The sequence below is a fragment of the Sarcophilus harrisii genome, chromosome 3, assembly GCF_902635505.1.
Source record: "Sarcophilus harrisii chromosome 3, mSarHar1.11, whole genome shotgun sequence".
NCBI lineage: Eukaryota > Metazoa > Chordata > Mammalia > Dasyuromorphia > Dasyuridae > Sarcophilus > Sarcophilus harrisii.
The window spans coordinates 360,544,296-360,562,940 of NC_045428.1; the positions used below are offsets into that span (position 1 = coordinate 360,544,296).

Below are 18,645 nucleotides of genomic sequence, written 5' to 3' on the forward strand. Positions count from 1 at the left end.
GAAAGAAACATTTTCTATAGGCCTTTGCTGAGGTCTCTATGCTCTTTGAATGCAATTTAGAGGATTTCCCTATTTTTTCTAGGAGGTGGTAGAATCTTATAGGCGTAAAATGATGATATTTTTCATGCTTGTGCCAACTGTAGCAAATCACCCTTCTTGCTAAGGAGAGAATGAGAAAGTGTTAAAATGCTGTGACTGATAAGTTTGTAACATTTCCAGGGTAACTACAAGCAGAAGAAAATATAAAGATATCTCTTATTTTGAGAATTTCATTTCTGGAGGTGCCAACTTCAAGTGTCAGATGGAAAAGTAATAAAAATTATAGGCTTTATAGAACAGATTTTTGAGAGATGGAAGGGACATTAGCAGGCATTTAATCCAATTCCTTCATTTTACAGATGGGTCAACCAAAGCTCAGAGGGGTTACTATGTGTTGTCACTATACTAAGTTCTGGATACATTTGTCACTGAGAATACAAAAAAGCAATCTCTTCTCTCAAGGAGCAGACATTCTAATAGAGTATTGGGGGAAGAGGGACCACACAGTGTAAATAGTCATACAAGATATATACAAAGAAGATAAAAGATAATCTGAAAGAATTGGGGGGAAGGGTAGGAATCAGGAAATCAGTCCATCAAACAACAAACATTAATAAGCACCCACTATGTGCCAGATACTATATTAAGCATTGGAAAGATCTTGCAGAAGATAGGATTTGAGCTGTTTCTTAAAGGAAACCAAGAGGGAATTATGGTGAGAAAACTGGGCATTGAATCACACAGGCATGGGGGACAAAGACAGGAAATGGAGTCTCCTGTCACTTTTTGGAGCGCTTTCAGTTGGCTGATGTAGCTGTGCTATAGACTTTGTGTAAGTGAGTTGGATCATAGGCAGTAAGCAGCAGAACTCAAACCCAGAGCTTCTGACTCCACGTGCAGAATTATTACCTGTTGTGTGTTCAGTTGTGTCTGGTTCATCATGGGGTTTTCTTAGTAAAGATACTGGAGTGGTTTGCCACTTTCTTCTCCAGCTTGTTTTACAGGTGAGGAAACTGAGGCAAACAGGGTTAAATTCCTTGCCCAGGATCATACATCTAGTATCTGAGGTCACATTCGAACTCAGTTCTTCCTGATTCAAGGCTCAGCACTCTATCTCCTGCACCCTCTAGCTACTTTATTATTACACTAGACCATGCATTACTTAAGGTCATAAAATTTTAGATTTGGGAATGACTAGACAGCCAACCCCCTCGTTTTATAGTGAAGCAAATTGACATTTAGAGGAATTAAGTAATCTACCCCAGGTCACATAGCAGAAACAGGACAAGATACCAGCTTTCCTGGTTCTCAGTTCAGTTCCCTGCTACTTCACCAAATTTGAAATATGTGCAATTTGTATGCGCAAAGGAGCCTTTCCTGCTGGGAGATGGATGGAAGAGGGGACTTCTCCATCTCCTCTACCTGACATGGGTCACACAGATGTTTTAAAGAGAAGGGGCAATAGGTCTGTGGGGTAGAGCAGGGAGCAGAGATGGAGTGCCCTGAGCCACGGCACAGGCACTGGTCGTGGTGGGCATTCAGACCCTTGCTCACCCCTGCTTGAAGCTGGATTCCACCACTTGCAATATGTCTGCAGGATGTTTTCGTGAGCAGCACCTTTGCCAAACCTTTATAGATCAGTTACAAAACAGAAACTGCTCTTCACTGGTAGGGAGAAGCAGAGAAGGGGGAGAGGGGAGGGAAAAAAAACTGGGCAGTAATTGAAGGCAGGTTGGGAGATGTTCACTCTTTGAAATTCTCCTTCTTGTGAAATGTTTATGAAACACTTTCCACAAACGAGTTATGCAACTAGGGCAACAGCTTTGATCACTTTCATCGCCAGTCTATATTCATTAGTGTTTGGTTGTTTTCCCCGCGTGGGTCATGTGAAAATGTCAATGGACTCTTCCTGAGGAAGGTGAATGACTATCGGCTGGCTCTGCCCAGCAAAGCGTGCCAGGGGCTGAGGGGTAGGGTAGAAACATGCATTCTTTTCCTCATTGTCTCTCTCCTGCTCCTGGAAGATCCTGAATTGATTTCCTGGGCCAGTCTTATCTCAGTTTTTTAGGATTTGGGTTTTGTTTGTTTGTTTTGTAGAGAAGACATTAAATGAGGAAATTTGGAGACTGGGTTATTGATGTGGCTGAGCTAACTATTTGGAAGAGAAGTTTTACATCAGCCTCTTAATATTTCTAGGCCTTGGTTTCTTCATCTGTCAAATGGGACTAATAATACCTGCTCTCTATTTCTCCTTTGAGTTGTGAAGCCAAGTGTATGTAAAATGTTTTCAGTCCTTTCAAGGGGCTCTCTCCTTCCAAGATTAGCTCACCATATTCTGATCTGAATGATGCCAGGGAGTTCATTGAGATTAAGGAAGAAAAGAAAACAAGATGCTATTTTAACTATCTGGGACACTACTGAAGATACAGAGTACCACAAGAGCCACCTCAGTTGGTGTAGATAATCAATAGAATTAAAGTGTAAATTTTAAGGAGGTCCAGAAAAGATTTTTTGGAAGAAATTGGGATTTTAGCTGAGAAGTGACGTGGCCAGGTTCGAGTGACCGACTGGCAAAATTGAACCCTATGTCACAATCCATGCCCTTAGCCTCCAGTAAATCTTTATTAGAGCTTAAAGAAGTACTTTACACTGTATGTAGAGCCTCAAAGAGAGAGATGGGCAGACAGAAACAAAGACAAAGATAGAGCCAGGGGACAACCTGTATGTTTCCAGTCACGCTGTGAGTTTGGTTTAGTTTTCACAAATATCTATGGCAAGGGGTGGGTGGGTGCAAGAATCGGATTTTCATCCAATTTGCCTCAGGTTCTCATGTTATGAAGTTATGAGATCCAACTGAAGTCTTCTCTATCTTGTCTCCCAAATCCACAGCAACACCCAGTTGCCTGGAAGGCGTCCAACCTTTTCCCCTCAGCAGCTGTAAAAACGTTTGCTTCCTCCCTCCCCCCAGTTGGAAAGGACTTTGGTTCTTGAATACTTGGATTCTTTTTTGGACAGCACCTCAAGAGCGTTTGAGAAGTCAGCTGGTGGCAATGGAAGCTGCTACTCTCCCCCCCGCCCCCACACACACACTTCTCCTTTCTTTCCATCTGTGGAGTTCCAAAGATCCAACAAAATCCAGATAGTCAAAGTTGTCAGACTTAATTGGGAAACTGGAGAGAGATTGTTTGAGAATAGGGATTTTGTTCTTTAGGGGGACTTTCCCCACCCCATGCCTAATGGATGATCAAGACATCAATATGAAATAATGAGGGTTGAGAGAGTCCTTATGAAGCAAGAGAATAGAATCAGAAAAGCATGAGACACAGCTCTCAGAAAACTCAGAAAACTCCATATTAACATCAAAAGGGCATTTCCCAGCGTTTTGTGGACATCATTGTCAGAAGGGGCCTCAGGAGACCCCTAGAAGGAGGGCAGTTGATCCAGGGAATAGATGAAAGGGTGAGTTTGCTTTCATGATGGCACTGGGTACTGAAAGTAAGTGTTGAAGGAAGACCTGGCATTGATTCTAACAGATAGCACCCAGTTTGGACGCAGAGCACATGTTTTAGAGCTCTGTCATAGCTGCTCCTCCTTATCTTCTCATTGTGCATAATGAGTCTGTAAAGGAACCCTACTACTTGCCTCCCAAACTGGGGCTTTGCCAAGCTGCCTGAGGTGGTTCCACTGGAGAGATTCTGGCTCCTTATTTTCCATATCCTCCCTTCATTCCCTTCCTCCTCTCTCCTCCCCCAATCCTACTTCTCAAACTCTCAAAGTTACCAACAACAGTGAGAAGTAGGGGATGAAACTCTGTGGAAACTTAGATACTCAATTAGAAAGATTTCCCTTAGATTGAGTAACAATATCATCACCTCTCCCCAATTTTAGACCAAAGGCTTAAGATTTTTTTGAAACCCTCTCTCTCTCTCTCTCTGTCTCTCTCTCTCTCTCTTAAACCAGCTGCCAAATGTCTTCTTAGAATCTGGCGTGTGGAAATCTAAAATTCTCAGGGCAACAGTAGAACACCTAGAAGTTACTCAGAGCTGATCAGATGATGGTGCCATCCAAGGCGGGGGTGGAAAAGGTGAAGGGGCAATTGGGGTAAGAGTCTCAGAGACTCTTCTAATGGACTAACACCTAGGAAATAACTTACACATTCCTGAGGCCTTCTTTTTCTCTTCTGGATGAGGTTCATCCTTTCTTCTCTGTTCTTGACCCTTATTCACAAGACCTAAGTGTGGTCCACTGAGGTAGGAGGAAAGGGAGAGGGAGATGCAAATTGGTAATATCATTCCAGAAAGAAGCTGTCTTCACACATTATCTGGGGGAAAATAGGTCTCCTTTTGTATTCTATGGTTTTATCCAATATTTCCAGAGAACTGGCAAAATCTGTATTCATCAAATTCCCCCAATTTCTCATCTCATAAGGATTGCCATCTTTGTTGCATAAGCTGATGGGAAGGAATTATAGCATGAAAAAATATTAGAAGTGGAAGAATCCTTAAAAATCACAGGATCATAGAATTTTAGCAGGAAGTGATCCTAGACCTTGATGTATGACTTTGAACAAGTCCTTTCACCAACTTGCTTCTCAATTTCCTCATCAGAATAATGAAAGAGGGGTAGAATAGATTACATGATAACCCAAATCCCATCTCTAACAGTATATGGAAGTTGCTAAAAAACAAAACAAAAAGACAACTAAAGCCTAAAAAAGTTAGTTAACTCATCTTAGAGCACATAATCTGTGACAAAGTTGGGACTAGCTCTCAGGTATCCTAATTCCTAAGTCAGTTTTATTATATCATGCTAGAGACCATGGGAGATTTGAACTTCTGTAATTCACTTCTCAGATACCAAAGTCACTTGATAGTGTATTTTGTTTCAGTAAAAAAATGTCTTGGCCCTAGCTCATTCTTATTCCCATAGGAATTTCACATGGATATCTAGTATAAATTTCATCAGGGGAAGGAGGGGTAGTGTGCATATTTTATCTGACTACATCTAAATTATATAGCTTCCCCAACACCTATCCTGAGAGTGCTCATCATACAGTAAGTGCTTAATAAATAGTGAATTTGTCAGTCTGTCAATAAATATTTATTAAGATCTACTATGAGCTAGGAACTATTCTAAGCACTGGGGATACAAAGAAAGACAAAAAAACAATCCTCCTCTAAAACCAATGTGTAAACAAATTTCTAACACTTTCTAACCAGCATGTAAACAACTATGAATAAACAAGTTATATACAGGAAATAAATTGTAGATGATCAACAGAAAGAAGACATCACAATTAAGGGGGAATCTAAAAAGGCTTTTTGTAGAAAATAGGATTTTAGCTAAGATTTGAGGTGAGCAGGCAGAGATGAGGAAGAGAACTCTAGTCATGGAAGAAGGTTGGTGAAAATGGCCAGAGTCAGGTGATATAGTGTCCTGTGCAAGAAACAGAAAGGACAATGTTGTTGTTGTTGCTGTTTTAATTTTTACTTTTTTTTTAAAGCTTTTTATTTTCAAAACATATGCATAGATCATTTTCTTTTCTTTTTTTTAATTTAATAGCCTTTTATTTACAGGATATATGCATGGGTAACTTTACAGCATTAACAATTGCCAAACCTCTTGTTCCATTTTTTCACCTCTTACCCCCCACTCTCTCCCCCAGATGGCAGGATGACCAGTAGATGTTAAGTACATTAAAATATAAATTAGATACACAATAAGTATACATGACCAAAACGTTATTTTGCTGTTCAAAAAGAATCAGACTCTGAAATATTGTACAATTAGTTTGTGAACGAAATCAAAAATGCATGTGGGCATAAATATAGGGATTGGGAATTCAATGTAATGGTTTTTAGTCATCTCCCAGAGTTCTTTTTCTGGGCTTAGCTGGTTCAGTTCATTACTGCTCCATTGGAAATGATTTGGTTGATCTCGTTGCTTGAGGATGGCCTGATCCATCAGAACTGGTCATCATCTAGTATTGTTGTTGAAGTATATAATGATCTCCTGGTCCTGCTCATTTCACTCAGCATCAGTTCGTGTAAGTCTCTCCAGGCCTTTCTGAAATCATCCTGTTGGTCATTTTTTACAGAACAGTAATATTCCATAATATTCATATACCACAATTTATTCAGCCATTCTCCAACTGATGGACATCCATTCAGTTTCCAGTTTTTAGCCACTACAAAAAGGGCTGCCACAAACATTCGTGCACATACAGGTCCCTTTCCCTTCTTTATAATCTCTTTGGGATATAATCCCAGTAGTAACACTGCTGGATCAAAGGGTATGCACAGTTTGATAACTTTTTGAGCATAGTTCCAAACTACTCTCCAAAATGGTTGGATTCGTTCACAACTCCACCAACAATGCATCAATGTCCCAGTTTTCCCGCATCCCCTCCAACAATCATCATTATTTTTTCCTGTCATCTTAGCCAATCTGACAGGTGTGTAGTGGTATCTTAGAGTTGTCTTAATTTGCATTTCTCTGATTAATAATGACTTGGAGCATCTTTTCATATGACTAGAAATAGTTTCAATTTCTTCATCTGAGAATTGTCTGTTCATATCCTTTGACCATTTTTCAATTGGAGAATGGCTTGATTTTTTATAAATTAGAGTTAATTCTCTATATATTTTGGAAATGAGGCCTTTATCAGAACCTTTGACTGTAAAAATATTTTCCCAGTTTATTGCTTCCCTTCTAATCTTGTCTGCATTAGTTTTGTTTGTACAAAAACTTTTCAGTTTGGTATAATCGAAATTTTCTATTTTGTGATCAGTAATGATCTCTAGTTCTGCTTTGGTCATAAAGACCTTCCCCTTCCACAGGTCTGAGAGGTAAACTATCCTATGTTCCTCTAATTTATTAATAATTTCATTCTTTATGCCTAGGTCATGAACCCATTTTGACCTTATCTTGGTGTACGGCGTTAAGTATGGATCAATGCCTAGTTTCTGCCATATTAGTTTCCAATTTTCCCAGCAATTTTTATCAAACAGTAAGTTCTTATCCCAAAAGCTGGGATCTTTGGGTTTGTCAAAGACTAGGTTGCTATATTTGTTGACTGTTTTATCCCTTGAACCTAATCTATTCCACTGATCAACTAATCTATTCCTTAGCCAATACCAAATAGTTTTGGTAACTGCTGCTCTATAATATAATTTTAGATCTGGTACAGCTAAGCCACCATCATTTGATTTTTTTTTCATTAATTCCCTTGAAATTCTTGACCTTTTGTTTTTCCATATGAACTTTGTTGTTATTTTTTCTAGGTCATTAAAATAGTTTTTTGGGAGTCTGATTGGTATAGCGCTAAATAAATAGATTAGTTTAGGTAATATTGTCATCTTTATTATATTTGCTCGCCCTATCCAAGAGCATTTAATATTTTTCCAATTGGTTAGATCAGACTTAATTTGTGTGAAAAGTGGTCTGTAATTTTGCTCATAAAGTTTCTGATTTTCCCTTGGCAGATAGATTCCTAAATATTTTATATTATCAGTAGTTACTTTAAATGGAATTTCTCTTTGTAACTCTGACTGTTGGATTTTGTTAGTGATATATAAGAATGCTGATGACTTATGTGGGTTTATTTTATAACCAGCAACTTTGCTAAAGTTGTGGATTATTTCTAATAACGTTTTAGTAGAATCTCTGGGGTTCTCTAAGTATACTATCATGTCATCGGCAAAGAGGGATAATTTGGTTTTCTCATTGCCTATTCTTATTCCTTTAATCTCTTTCTCAGCTCTTATTGCTATAGCTAGCGTTTCTAATACAATATTAAATAGTAACGGTGATAGTGGGCAACCTTGTTTCACTCCAGATCTTATTGGGAATGGTTGCAGTTTGTCTCCATTACATATGATGCTTACTGATGGTTTTAAATAGATGCTGCTGATTATTTTAAGGAAAAGTCCATTTATTCCTATACTCTCAAGTGTTTTTAATAGGAATGGATGTTGGATTTTATCAAATGCTTTTTCTGCATCTATTGAGATGATCATATGGTTTTTGTTAATTTGGTTATTAACATGGCCAATTATATTGATAGTTTTCCTAATATTGAACCAGCCCTGCATTCCTGGTATAAATCCTACTTGATCATAGTGTATTATCTTGGAGATGATTTTCTGTAGTCTTTTTGCTAATATCTTATTTAAGATTTTAGCATCAATATTCATTAGGGAGATTGGTCTATAATTTTCTTTCTCTGTTTTCAGCCTACCTGGTTTAGGTATCAGTACCATGTCTGTGTCATAGAAGGAATTTGGTAGGACTCCTTCATTCCCTATTTTATCAAATAATTTATATACCATTGGGGCCAATTGTTCTTTAAATGTTTGGTAAAATTCACATGTAAATCCATCTGGTCCTGGGAATTTTTTCTTAGGGAGTTGTTTAATTGCCTGTTCTATTTCTTTTTCTGAAATGGGACTATTCAAGCAATTTACTTCCTCCTCTGTTAGTCTGGGAAGTCTATATTTTTGGAGGTAGTCATCCATTTCACTTAGGTTATCAAATTTATTGGCATAAAGTTGAGCAAAATAACTCCTTATTATTTCTCTAATTTCTTCTTCATTGGTGGAAAATTCTCCCTTTTCATTTTTAAGACTACTAATTTCATTTTCCTCCCTCCTTTTTCTAATCAGATTTACCAAAGGCTTATCTATTTTATTGGCTTTTTCATAGAACCAACTCTTAGTTTTATTAATTAGTTCAATAGTTTTTTTACTTTCAATATTTTTAATTTCTCCTTTTAATTTTAGAATTTCCAATTTAGTATTTGATTGGGGGTTTTTAATTTGGTCTTTTTTTAGTTTTTTTAGTATGCATAGATCATTTTCAATATTTATCCTTGCAAAACCTTATGTTCTAAAATTTTTCTCCCTCCCTTCATCCCCTCCCCTAGACAGCAAGTAATCCAATATATGTTAAAACATGTACAGTTCTTCTAAACATATTTCCACATTTATCATGCTGCATAAGAAAAATCGGATTAGAAAGTAAGAAAAAAAAATGAGAAAGAAAGCAAAATGCAAGTATACGACAACAACAACAAAAAAATGGTAATACTATGTGATCCACATTCAGTCCCCACAGTCCTCTCTTTGGGTATAGATGGCTCTCAAGGAGGACAATGTTACTGAATCAAAGAGTATGTTGGCTGAGGGGGAGAGAATGGAGGGGAAGTAAAGCATAAGAAGATAAGAAGATTGTAAAGGGGTATGTGTATGCGTGTGTGTGTGTATGTGTTTGTGTGTGTGTGTTTGTGTGTAGGGAGACAAAGGTGTACTGGAGTCAGCTGGCAGGATCTCTGGAGCATCATTATTAAATTTACAGTGTGAGTATTCACATGGCAAATGCTAGAAATCAGGTCTTGATTTATCATTTTGTTGATTGTCTTGAAAAAGTAATGGAGAAATATTAATAACGTAGATTAAACTTAGAAGTGTATCAAAATATTTTTCCTCCCAGAGATCCTCATTCATTTATTCTTTCAACACATATTCAGTAAGCATCTACTATAGATCAGGTCTTGTGCTAGATCCTGGAGATATAAAGATAAATTGAAATAATTCTTGTCCTCAAAGATCTCACATTCTGTTGGGGAGAATTAGCATGAACACAGATGAATAAACACACAATAACGACAAAATAATTATTGGGAAAGACAGGAGAGGAATAATACTCTATTTCCCTTTGTAGACTTAAAAATCAATTTCAAGATATATTGGATCCCCAAGTCTAGGCCAGAATACTAGAGGATCACATAACAAACTGGGTATTTATGTTAACTGTAGGGTAATGATAGGATATGAGCCTGAGAAACAAACAAAAAAAAAGATCCTTTGGGACTCTACTATGGCAATTGCTGTTAAGTCAGAAGACACGTTAATGCCTGCAAATAGGCAATGAGGTGGAAGGGGTTGAGGGGGTGGCTGGATGGTGTGGTAGATATTGTCACCCAACTTACTGGGGTGTGGTGGCAGCTTCCCATGTGAAGGGCAAGCAGCAGTGGAAATAACAGCATCATGGCATTGCAGAATACCAGAGCATTACAATTCATCTAGTCTTACACAATCATTGGATGAACTAGCATGCACTAAGTTTTAAATAGTTTGAGGCACTGTGCTTAAGACTGGGGATACCAAGAAATACATATGATAGTTTTTGCCCTCAAGGTGCTTACATTCTAATGGGAGAGGCAAAGATGTACAAATAAGTAGCTACCTACTGGCTATGTGAGAGTATGAATAAAGAGTAGATAGAAAGTAATCTTGCAGGAGGAATGTTTGAGAAGTTGGGAGAGGAGAAAGGGAAGGGAAAGAAGCTGGGGCAGGGGGGACACTGAGAAATATACTTTAAAACAAATCCCTTATTTGCAATATACTTTACAAATCAAAAATGAATCCTTGGGGTGGAGGTGGGGGAGTCTCAGTCTTGTTTCTTTGCCTTGTAAACAAGTATTTATGGTATTTAGCCCCCTTATGGGCTTGTCTAGTGTGATGGAGGCTCCCACAAGTAGCAATACTGATTTATATATGGTTTTATATGTATCATCTCATTCCTGGAAAGGTTTACTAGTATAGTATCTCAATCAAGAAACTGAGACTGAGAGATTAGTCCTTTATTGATCAAGCAATCATCAATAAATTGGACTTCTTGGCCCTTGCTTATAGTCCCTGTTACAGGAGGAGGCTGAGGCTGGTGGATTACTTGAGTTAAGGAGTTTTGATTTGTATTACTGCTAAAAACCAAATGGACACTTACATTAATTATGATATCAATTCTTGTGGAGTAAGCACTGGTTAGCTCTTCCAAGTTGGAGACCATCGGGCTGATAAATGCAGAATAAACTGGTTTAGATGGGAAATGGAGTAAATCAAAGCTTGTGAAGATCAGCTCTGGGATCAGACCATGAATAGTTGATACTTCCAACCTGAGTAAGACAGGGAGACCCAATTTTAAAAAAATGAAATTATTGTGTTCTAGAAACTGTTAGCTATGCAAACAAAAAATGAAATAGCCTAGCCCTCAAGAAGCTGTTATTCTACAGAAGAGACAACCTGGTCACACATAGCAAAAGAAGGGATGCCTCTTGTGGAATTGTGGAAATATGTATACAAAAGAATATAAGTATTCTTTTCTAGAAATCTAATACTCTATCAAATCTGAATCTGACACTACTAGCTTTAGGTAGGAAAGATAGTCAGACAAGGTAATTTGCCACATACCCAGTACCTATCATACTTTTTTCAGATGGTGAAGCAAGTAGTTATTTATGGAGTCCGATAGTTTTCTATTCTTCCCTACTCCTTCTTGACTTACTCAAGAACTTTCTCTTTGAAAGAAACTTTAACTCTTCTCTGTCTTCTTGCAGATCAAAACTGAAGACCTCAGTGATTCCTTGCAGCCATCTCTATCACACAGGCCCTGCCACTTGTCTCAAGGATCTGCCATGATGTCAGGAAACCAGATGCCTGGGGTAACTATCAGCCAGTTTCAGGAAGCCTGGATCTTCTCACAGGGAAGATGGCATTTCTCAGAGGCACCCAGTGACCCACTCCCTCCAAAATCAACCCATGCTTTGTCTGAAGAAGCCCCAAGCAGTGAGTGTTAGGAAGGGGTTAGAAAATTGAGACAGAAGGAAAAATTTCAAAAATCAGCCTGGCTAAGAAGTTGGGGAGAAAGAATTCTAGTTCTCCTGTGGAAAATTGAATACCAAAGATACTAAATGGAAGGCCATTTCAGAAATGCCAGTGTCTTCAAAGGAGCCTGCCAGCAACGTCTATTGAGGGTTACTTTTGTATGATCTGACAGTCCCAGTGACTTCCTTCATGTTATGGTTTTAAGTAAGAATTTTTATCTCAGAATTAACCAACTTGGGGGAGGATAAGAAGGCAATAGATAAAGGGAATATTCTATTCTTCAGATTGGTGATTTGGAGAGACAGGAATCTCCTTTATTGAAGGCCCTTCATTTGTTTCTTAAACAAATTTTTATTGAACAACTAACTATAGACATAGTATCCTGCTATATTCTGTGAAAGTTACACGGCACCAGAGAAGCCTAGATTCACTAAGCTTATAGCAAGTTGGAAAGAGGACCAGAGAGAGAGGTATCGATCTGATCTATGTATGATCTAGGCTAATTACTGGGTCCTTTTTTAAAGAGAACATAGAATGAGAACATAGAAAGATACATTACTGTACCCTCATTTGACAGACGAGGAACTGAGACCCAAATAATAAATAACTTGACCAGTGTCACACAAGTGGTAAGTAGAAGAGCTAGAATTGACGTCAAATTCAGGATATTTTCCAGTATACCATGCGGCTTTTGAAAGTTTTGATGGGATTCTCTCATCTATTTAGCCCAGAGTTTTAAATCTTATTTTGAGGGAGGCCAATCTAATGAAGCCTATTGACCTCTTGTCAGAATAGTGTTTTAAATGCATGAAATAAATATACAACATTGTAAAGGAGAACAATTATATTGAAATACAATGATCAAAATTAAAAAACAACAACAACAACAAAAAAAAGTGAGTTCACAGTGTCTTCAAATTGCTACTCATCACTGGGTTTAATCTCATATGACTACCAGGCAAGGCCTCTCGTCTGATGACTGGATTTGGCTTAAATCAGTTTAGATATCTGGGAATGCTTCTGAGCTTCCAGTGCCCTCAAAGAGCATGATACAATTTAGGCAGATGAACTTAACACCTATTAAAAAAAAATAAATGAGAAGACAAATAAGAGAGGTCAACAGTATAAAAAGATTTCACTAGGATCTGTGTGATTAAGAACAAAGGAGAGAAAACAGTGGTTATGCTAAAAACTAGATTCAGGTGGATGGAGTAGTTGAACCTAGCTCAAATGTTTTGTAAACTATGTCTCTCCACATATAGGACATGGCTTCTCTCCACCCTCTCCAGCAACTTGTACTGGTTCCCAGCCATTTGCAATCTGTGTCACAGTTTCTGCTGTCTCAGTCTCAGTCTGGGCAACAAGGTAAGATGCCCTGAGGTTCTCTGCCTGAACCAAAATACCATTTTGTCAAAACAGGAAGCAGCCAGCCTCTCAGTGGGGAGCACAACCTGTCGCCAAGAAAAGGACCCCCGGAATTCTACATTTTGGTTGTATTGTTCTGCTCCCACAGCCCATTTCTTGCCAGATCACTTTCAATCTCTCTCCTTTCTAGGCCCCAACCCCAGGGGCAAAAGAGAAAAGAAAAGCTTCTTCCAGAGTAGACCGGCAGCTGTTGTACCAGGAAATCTCCGTTCTGTGGAAATCTGTCTTGACCGCCTTGTGGCTACAGTGGGAAGGAAGATTGCTCCGAGTCTTTGGGCTCGGGTGGGGGGTGGGGGGGAACTATGGCTCTGTTTGGGCAGAGCAATGGTGCCACCCAGGGGCAGCAGGGAGGGCTGCCAGGAGGTCGGGGGTGGGTGGGGTAAACTGCCACTCTTGGGTCGCCTGAAGAATGTTCTGAAGCACTGTGTCTACTTTTCTCATTTCCTGGATCCCTCCCTCTCTCCTCCACCCACCTATACCCCTCCTCCCACATCGGGTGGCCAGAAAGCACACAGACAAAGCACCATCTCATAAATATATTCTGAATACTCCCTTGCCCCCTATCTCCACCTTCCCTTCCTGAAAAGGTCAGGGGACTGTGTGGGAAACCAGAGATTTTATATATATAGACTAGACTCGGTTTCCAAGCTTCTGAGAATAATGACAAAGCCCTGAACCTTCTTTCGTAGGTTTATTTGCTATTCTTCAATCCCTTTGCTGAGATAGGAGGAGGGACGGCTAGTTCTTATGATTTCTGATAATGAGGGAAATAGGAATGGAGAAGGCACTCCCACAGTTCAAAACAGCTGGCTCTCCTGAGTGCTTGCTGCTTGTGGTCTTCACCCACCATTGTGTTTTGTTTTGGTTTTGTAGGGTTTTTTTTTAAGAGTATCAAAGACACCTTCGATGGATTTCCTACTTAGTGTAGACAGCAAAGATAACCATGGTACTGCCTTCTGTAGGGTAATTGGAATCACACAAACCACCTCATCAGTATTTACCTTAGTGCCTAACACATAGTGCATAGGGGATAGGAGGTAGGGACCTTAAGTGTCCTACTTCCTAAGGAGGCATTCCTGCAAGGATGCTTCCTCTACCAAAGCAGGTGTAATTTGTTTTCTTAGAGAGTTGCCTAGTCCAATAGTATCAAACTCAAATAGGAAACCCATATGTTCTGTATAGGCATAGTGACTTAGAAAACCACATTTTATCTATTGTATTTTTATTTATTTAAAAAATATTTCCCAATTACATTTTTTCTCATGAGGCCTCATTCTGCTAGCTCTGGCCTCTACCACTGAGGTTAATGACTCGCTAAGGATCACATAGCAAATTTGAACTGAGGTCTCATTTGCTCCAAGAATAGCCCTTTTCCCATTATGCCATGTTGCTTCTTGCTTAGAACATAAAAAGTAGGCATTTAAAATGCTTGATCAATCTCCCTGGATCATAGTTTCTATATGACAAATAAATAAATAAAGACGTTGGACTACATAACTTGAAATTTTCATTCTAGTTCTGAATATGATCCTGTGATATTTGACAGGGATACTTTTTTTTTTTTGGCTTTGATGGCTTTCTTCCTAAAGCAGGTCATAGGAAACCATTGTTTCAACCTTCTGGGACAGACTAGGTCCCAAAGCAATATTGTCAAAATGGCCCCTCCATAGTTAGTCTCACCAGAGGGGAAAAGAAAAAAGAGGAATCTGAAATAACATTTATCATTCAGGATGTGATACAAGTGACCAATTAGGTGTAAGTTTGGAGGCTTCCTGACGTACAGCCAGTATCTTCATAGCTAGCCAGCTGTGTTTTCCTGTGGAAATCCTGTGGAAAGCACAGGATTTTGGTTTATCCAAAATCCCTAGGCTCCCATTTGAATTCTCAGAAGAATCCCCTAAGACCACATTCTTGGTTCTCCTCCCCTCTTAAGTTTCTTCATGAACAGCCTGTGTGTTATCTGATGTATCTTGTTTATACCTCCCAGAGTTATCAACTTGGCCCTCCCTCACTCTTCTGCACACCTCTCCCTGCCTAGCAGAAGGACTGGTTTGGGGACTGCTGTTCCCATCGCTGTTTATCCCCCTGTCTGATTCATCAATTCACCACCGCCTTCATGTAGCAATCAATGCCTGGTAGAGCTCAAGGCAGACTCTCCAGAGGGTATGAAATGCATTAAGGGACGTGGTATGAGAAAGCGGTATCAACCCTGCTTTAGAACTGGCAAAGTACATATTTTTAATCTGTTTCTGACTGTCTCTGTCTCTTGATGTCTTTGTCTCTCTCTAATCTTCCCCATGCTTCTCCCTTTCTCTTTTCCCTCAGGTTTACAATCAAATCTTCTCCAATTTCCTCAGCAACAAAACAGCTTCCTCCTCCCACAGACTGGACCTGGCCTAGCATCTCAGGTAATCAGCATTCTCTGCATTTCCTCTAAGAAGACTGCTTAAGCTCATTCCTACTCTTATCCTTGCACCCTATGAGCAAAGAAAGCAGCAAGAAACATTCTCTTTTCAACAGACTTTTCCTCTGTGAAATAAGAGGATTGACTAAAAGATTTATAAGGTTCCTTTCAATTTTATGATCCTATTGTCCCAGATAGGAAAACCAGAGCTATAGCAATGAGGAAATGGCTTACCTAATATCAACAGGAGATCTAGATGCAGAACCCAAACACTTTCAGGTTAGCATTCTCCTCATTAAGTCACATACCTTCTCAGTCTATAATGGCTAGCATGAGTACTTTAAAGTTTGCAAAACACCTTATAAATATTATCTCATCTAACACTCCCAATAATCTTAGGAGGTAGGTGCTATTATTAACTTTACATGAGGAAACTGAAACAAAGAGGCTATTAAGTGATTTGACCATGGTCACACAGCTAGTATGTGTCTGAGGCAGGACCCAAATTCAGATCATCCTGACTCCAAATTCAAAGTTTTGCCCATTGCACCACCTAACTGCCTATAACTGAATCCCATTCCCCTAGAAGAACATCTTGAACTGGCATCATACCCTTGGGAACTAGATTTCAATTTCCCAGGCACCCCAGTTGGGATCTACTTGGTAATCATCAGCTCAGTTTTCCATTTGCACTGAGGAAAACTAGAAACTTGCACTAGATGCTATGATGAACTGGAAAGCCATGAGGGGACAGGAAGGAGGGATGTATCAGTGGCCCATTTAGTTCCAGAGCCCCTTTGAAGCTGGCAAAGAGACTGTCCTAGGCTTGATCCTCCAATGGTACTACACAAGGAAGAAGGATCATGGGAACTAAAAATGGGACTTTAGACATCACTTGGTTCAACCCTACTCCCTTTACACTGAAGTCCAAAGTGATTTGCTCAGGATCACATAGGTAGTAACAGAACTAGAATTTAAAAAGGAAGTATTCTTAATCTAAATCTAATGTTCTTTCTACTAGAACTTGGTGGAGGACTCTGAGATGGATGGATAAAAATGTTAGGAAAAGAGTGTGTGTGTGTGTGTGTGTGTGTGAGAGAGAGAGAGAGAGACAGACAGACAGAGAGACAAGAGACAGAGTCAGAGTAAGTCAGACAGAAAGAGACAGACAGATGAAAATAGAGACAGAGAAAGAGAGCGTAAGAGCAAACATAGTGTTCATTTTCTGGAATCCTCATGCACATGAAAAACAAGAGCCCTATTCTTGACCTTAGGCTCCAAGAGTCAAACCTGGATGAATCAATTATGGATGAGTTGCATGAAACTTGCCCCCTTGATCAAGTCTTCAAAAGGAGAGAGTGCCACCTAGTGGTTAAATAAAAATGGGGACACCTGGGTTCTAACTTTCATCGCCACTCTTCTCACCTTGAATAGAATCCTAGAATAAGAAAATGCTAGAGTTACAAGAGATCTTAGTTGACCCCTACTAGTCATCAAATAAAATTCTTATGGAACTTGACAAGTCCTCTTGTCCATCCTTTACCCCAAAGAAGATATTCATCTAAATCAGCCCAAACAGCTACCAATCCGTTCCATTTTAAAGACTTTCTAATGAAGGAATAATGGGACTTGAGTCAGAGGTATTGAAGACTGAAATCTCTATTAGGATAATTGAGTATTAAACCTAATTATACCTCTCTAGCTCACTTACCTTCTTCGGTCATCAACGTTAATACTTATGGGATACCTTTAGCCTACTTTTAAAAGTTTGGAAAAGTTCTTAGAGATTATATATAGAACCTGAGGCACAGAGAAGAAAAATTAGTTGGCCAATGTAATGCAGATTCTTAATGGCAGAACCAGGATTCAAAACTAGACTGACTTTAGATCAAGTACCTTTTTGACTAAACCACGAAGCTTCTTCTAAAGAGTTATCACCTACCTTAATGTCAAAGAGAAGAGATTTGCCCCAAATTACTCACTTATTTAGAAATCCATGGATTCCCACTCAAATCCTGAGTCAATAGATTTTTACATCATTTTGGGAATGAAGAATACTTTGCAAAGTTGAATCAATATCACTTTCTTCTCCTCAACATTGGTATCTTATAAAATGTAAGATACATTTTAATGTAATGGTAATATAAGGGATTTGGGTGACTTGATGGACAGATTACTGGGCCTGAAATCAGGAAGTTCTGAGTTCAAATCTAGCCTCATATACTTATTAGTTTTCTGACCCTGGGCAAATCATATAACTCTGTTTGCCTCAATTTCCTCATCTGTAAATTGGGGATAATATTAGTACTTACCTCTTAGGGTTGTTATAAAGATCAAATAAGATAAAAATGGCACAGTGCCTGGTACATAGTAAATGCTATATAAATGTTAGTTTTTATTATTATTATTATAAATCTACTAATGTTTATGTGATACATCAAAGTGTACAAAGTGTTTTATATATTTATCATCATCTCATTTAAACCTAACAAAAAACCCTATAATACAGGTACTAGAGGTATTATTATCCCTGTTTTATAGATGAGAAAACTAAGATTCAGAAACATTAAGTGACTTGCCTAGGATCACACAGCAAGTGAGTATCTGAGACAGGATTTGAACGATGATCTTACTAAATTTAAGTTCAAACTTCTAGCCATACCTCTGGGCTAATATTAGGTTAAATCAAGGTGAGGGGAAGATATTAAATGTGCAAGGGATGCTATGATGATAATAGATTGATAGAAAGATAAAACAGTATCCTTTGTCACCAATAAAATCAACTCTACCTAAAAAGGATGATGGTGGTTTGGGAAGTAAAAAGAGTAATTATTATGATTTTAAAACGTCTGCACTGAAGCTTGGAACATCTATTAGGATAATTGAGTATTAAACCTAATGATACCTCTCAAGCTGTCTTACCTCCTTCTGCCATCATTAATTAATACTTATTGGACACCTTCAGTCTGCCCTGAAGAAACAGATAAAACAAAACCTGAGTTCAAATGTGACCTCAGACACTAGCTGTGTGACCCTGGGCAAGTTACTTAATCTAAATTTGCCTGTTTCCTCATCTATAAAATGGGAATAATAAGAATGCCAATCTTCCAGAAT

General features: G+C 38.7%; 1 protein-coding gene across 4 annotated transcripts in view; it reads left to right on the forward strand.

Annotated features, from left to right (window-relative positions):
* Nucleotides 1-18,645, forward strand: part of POU2F3 (POU class 2 homeobox 3) — a 93,356-nt gene that overhangs the window by 61,168 nt on the left and 13,543 nt on the right. For all 4 annotated transcript variants that reach the window (XM_031960154.1, XM_031960155.1, XM_031960153.1 and 1 more), the window contains 3 exons: nt 11,435-11,539; nt 12,965-13,067; nt 15,453-15,535. In XM_031960154.1, the coding sequence (XP_031816014.1) occupies nt 11,435-11,539; nt 12,965-13,067; nt 15,453-15,535 (291 nt within the window). The remainder of the gene's footprint in view (nt 1-11,434; nt 11,540-12,964; nt 13,068-15,452; nt 15,536-18,645) is intronic.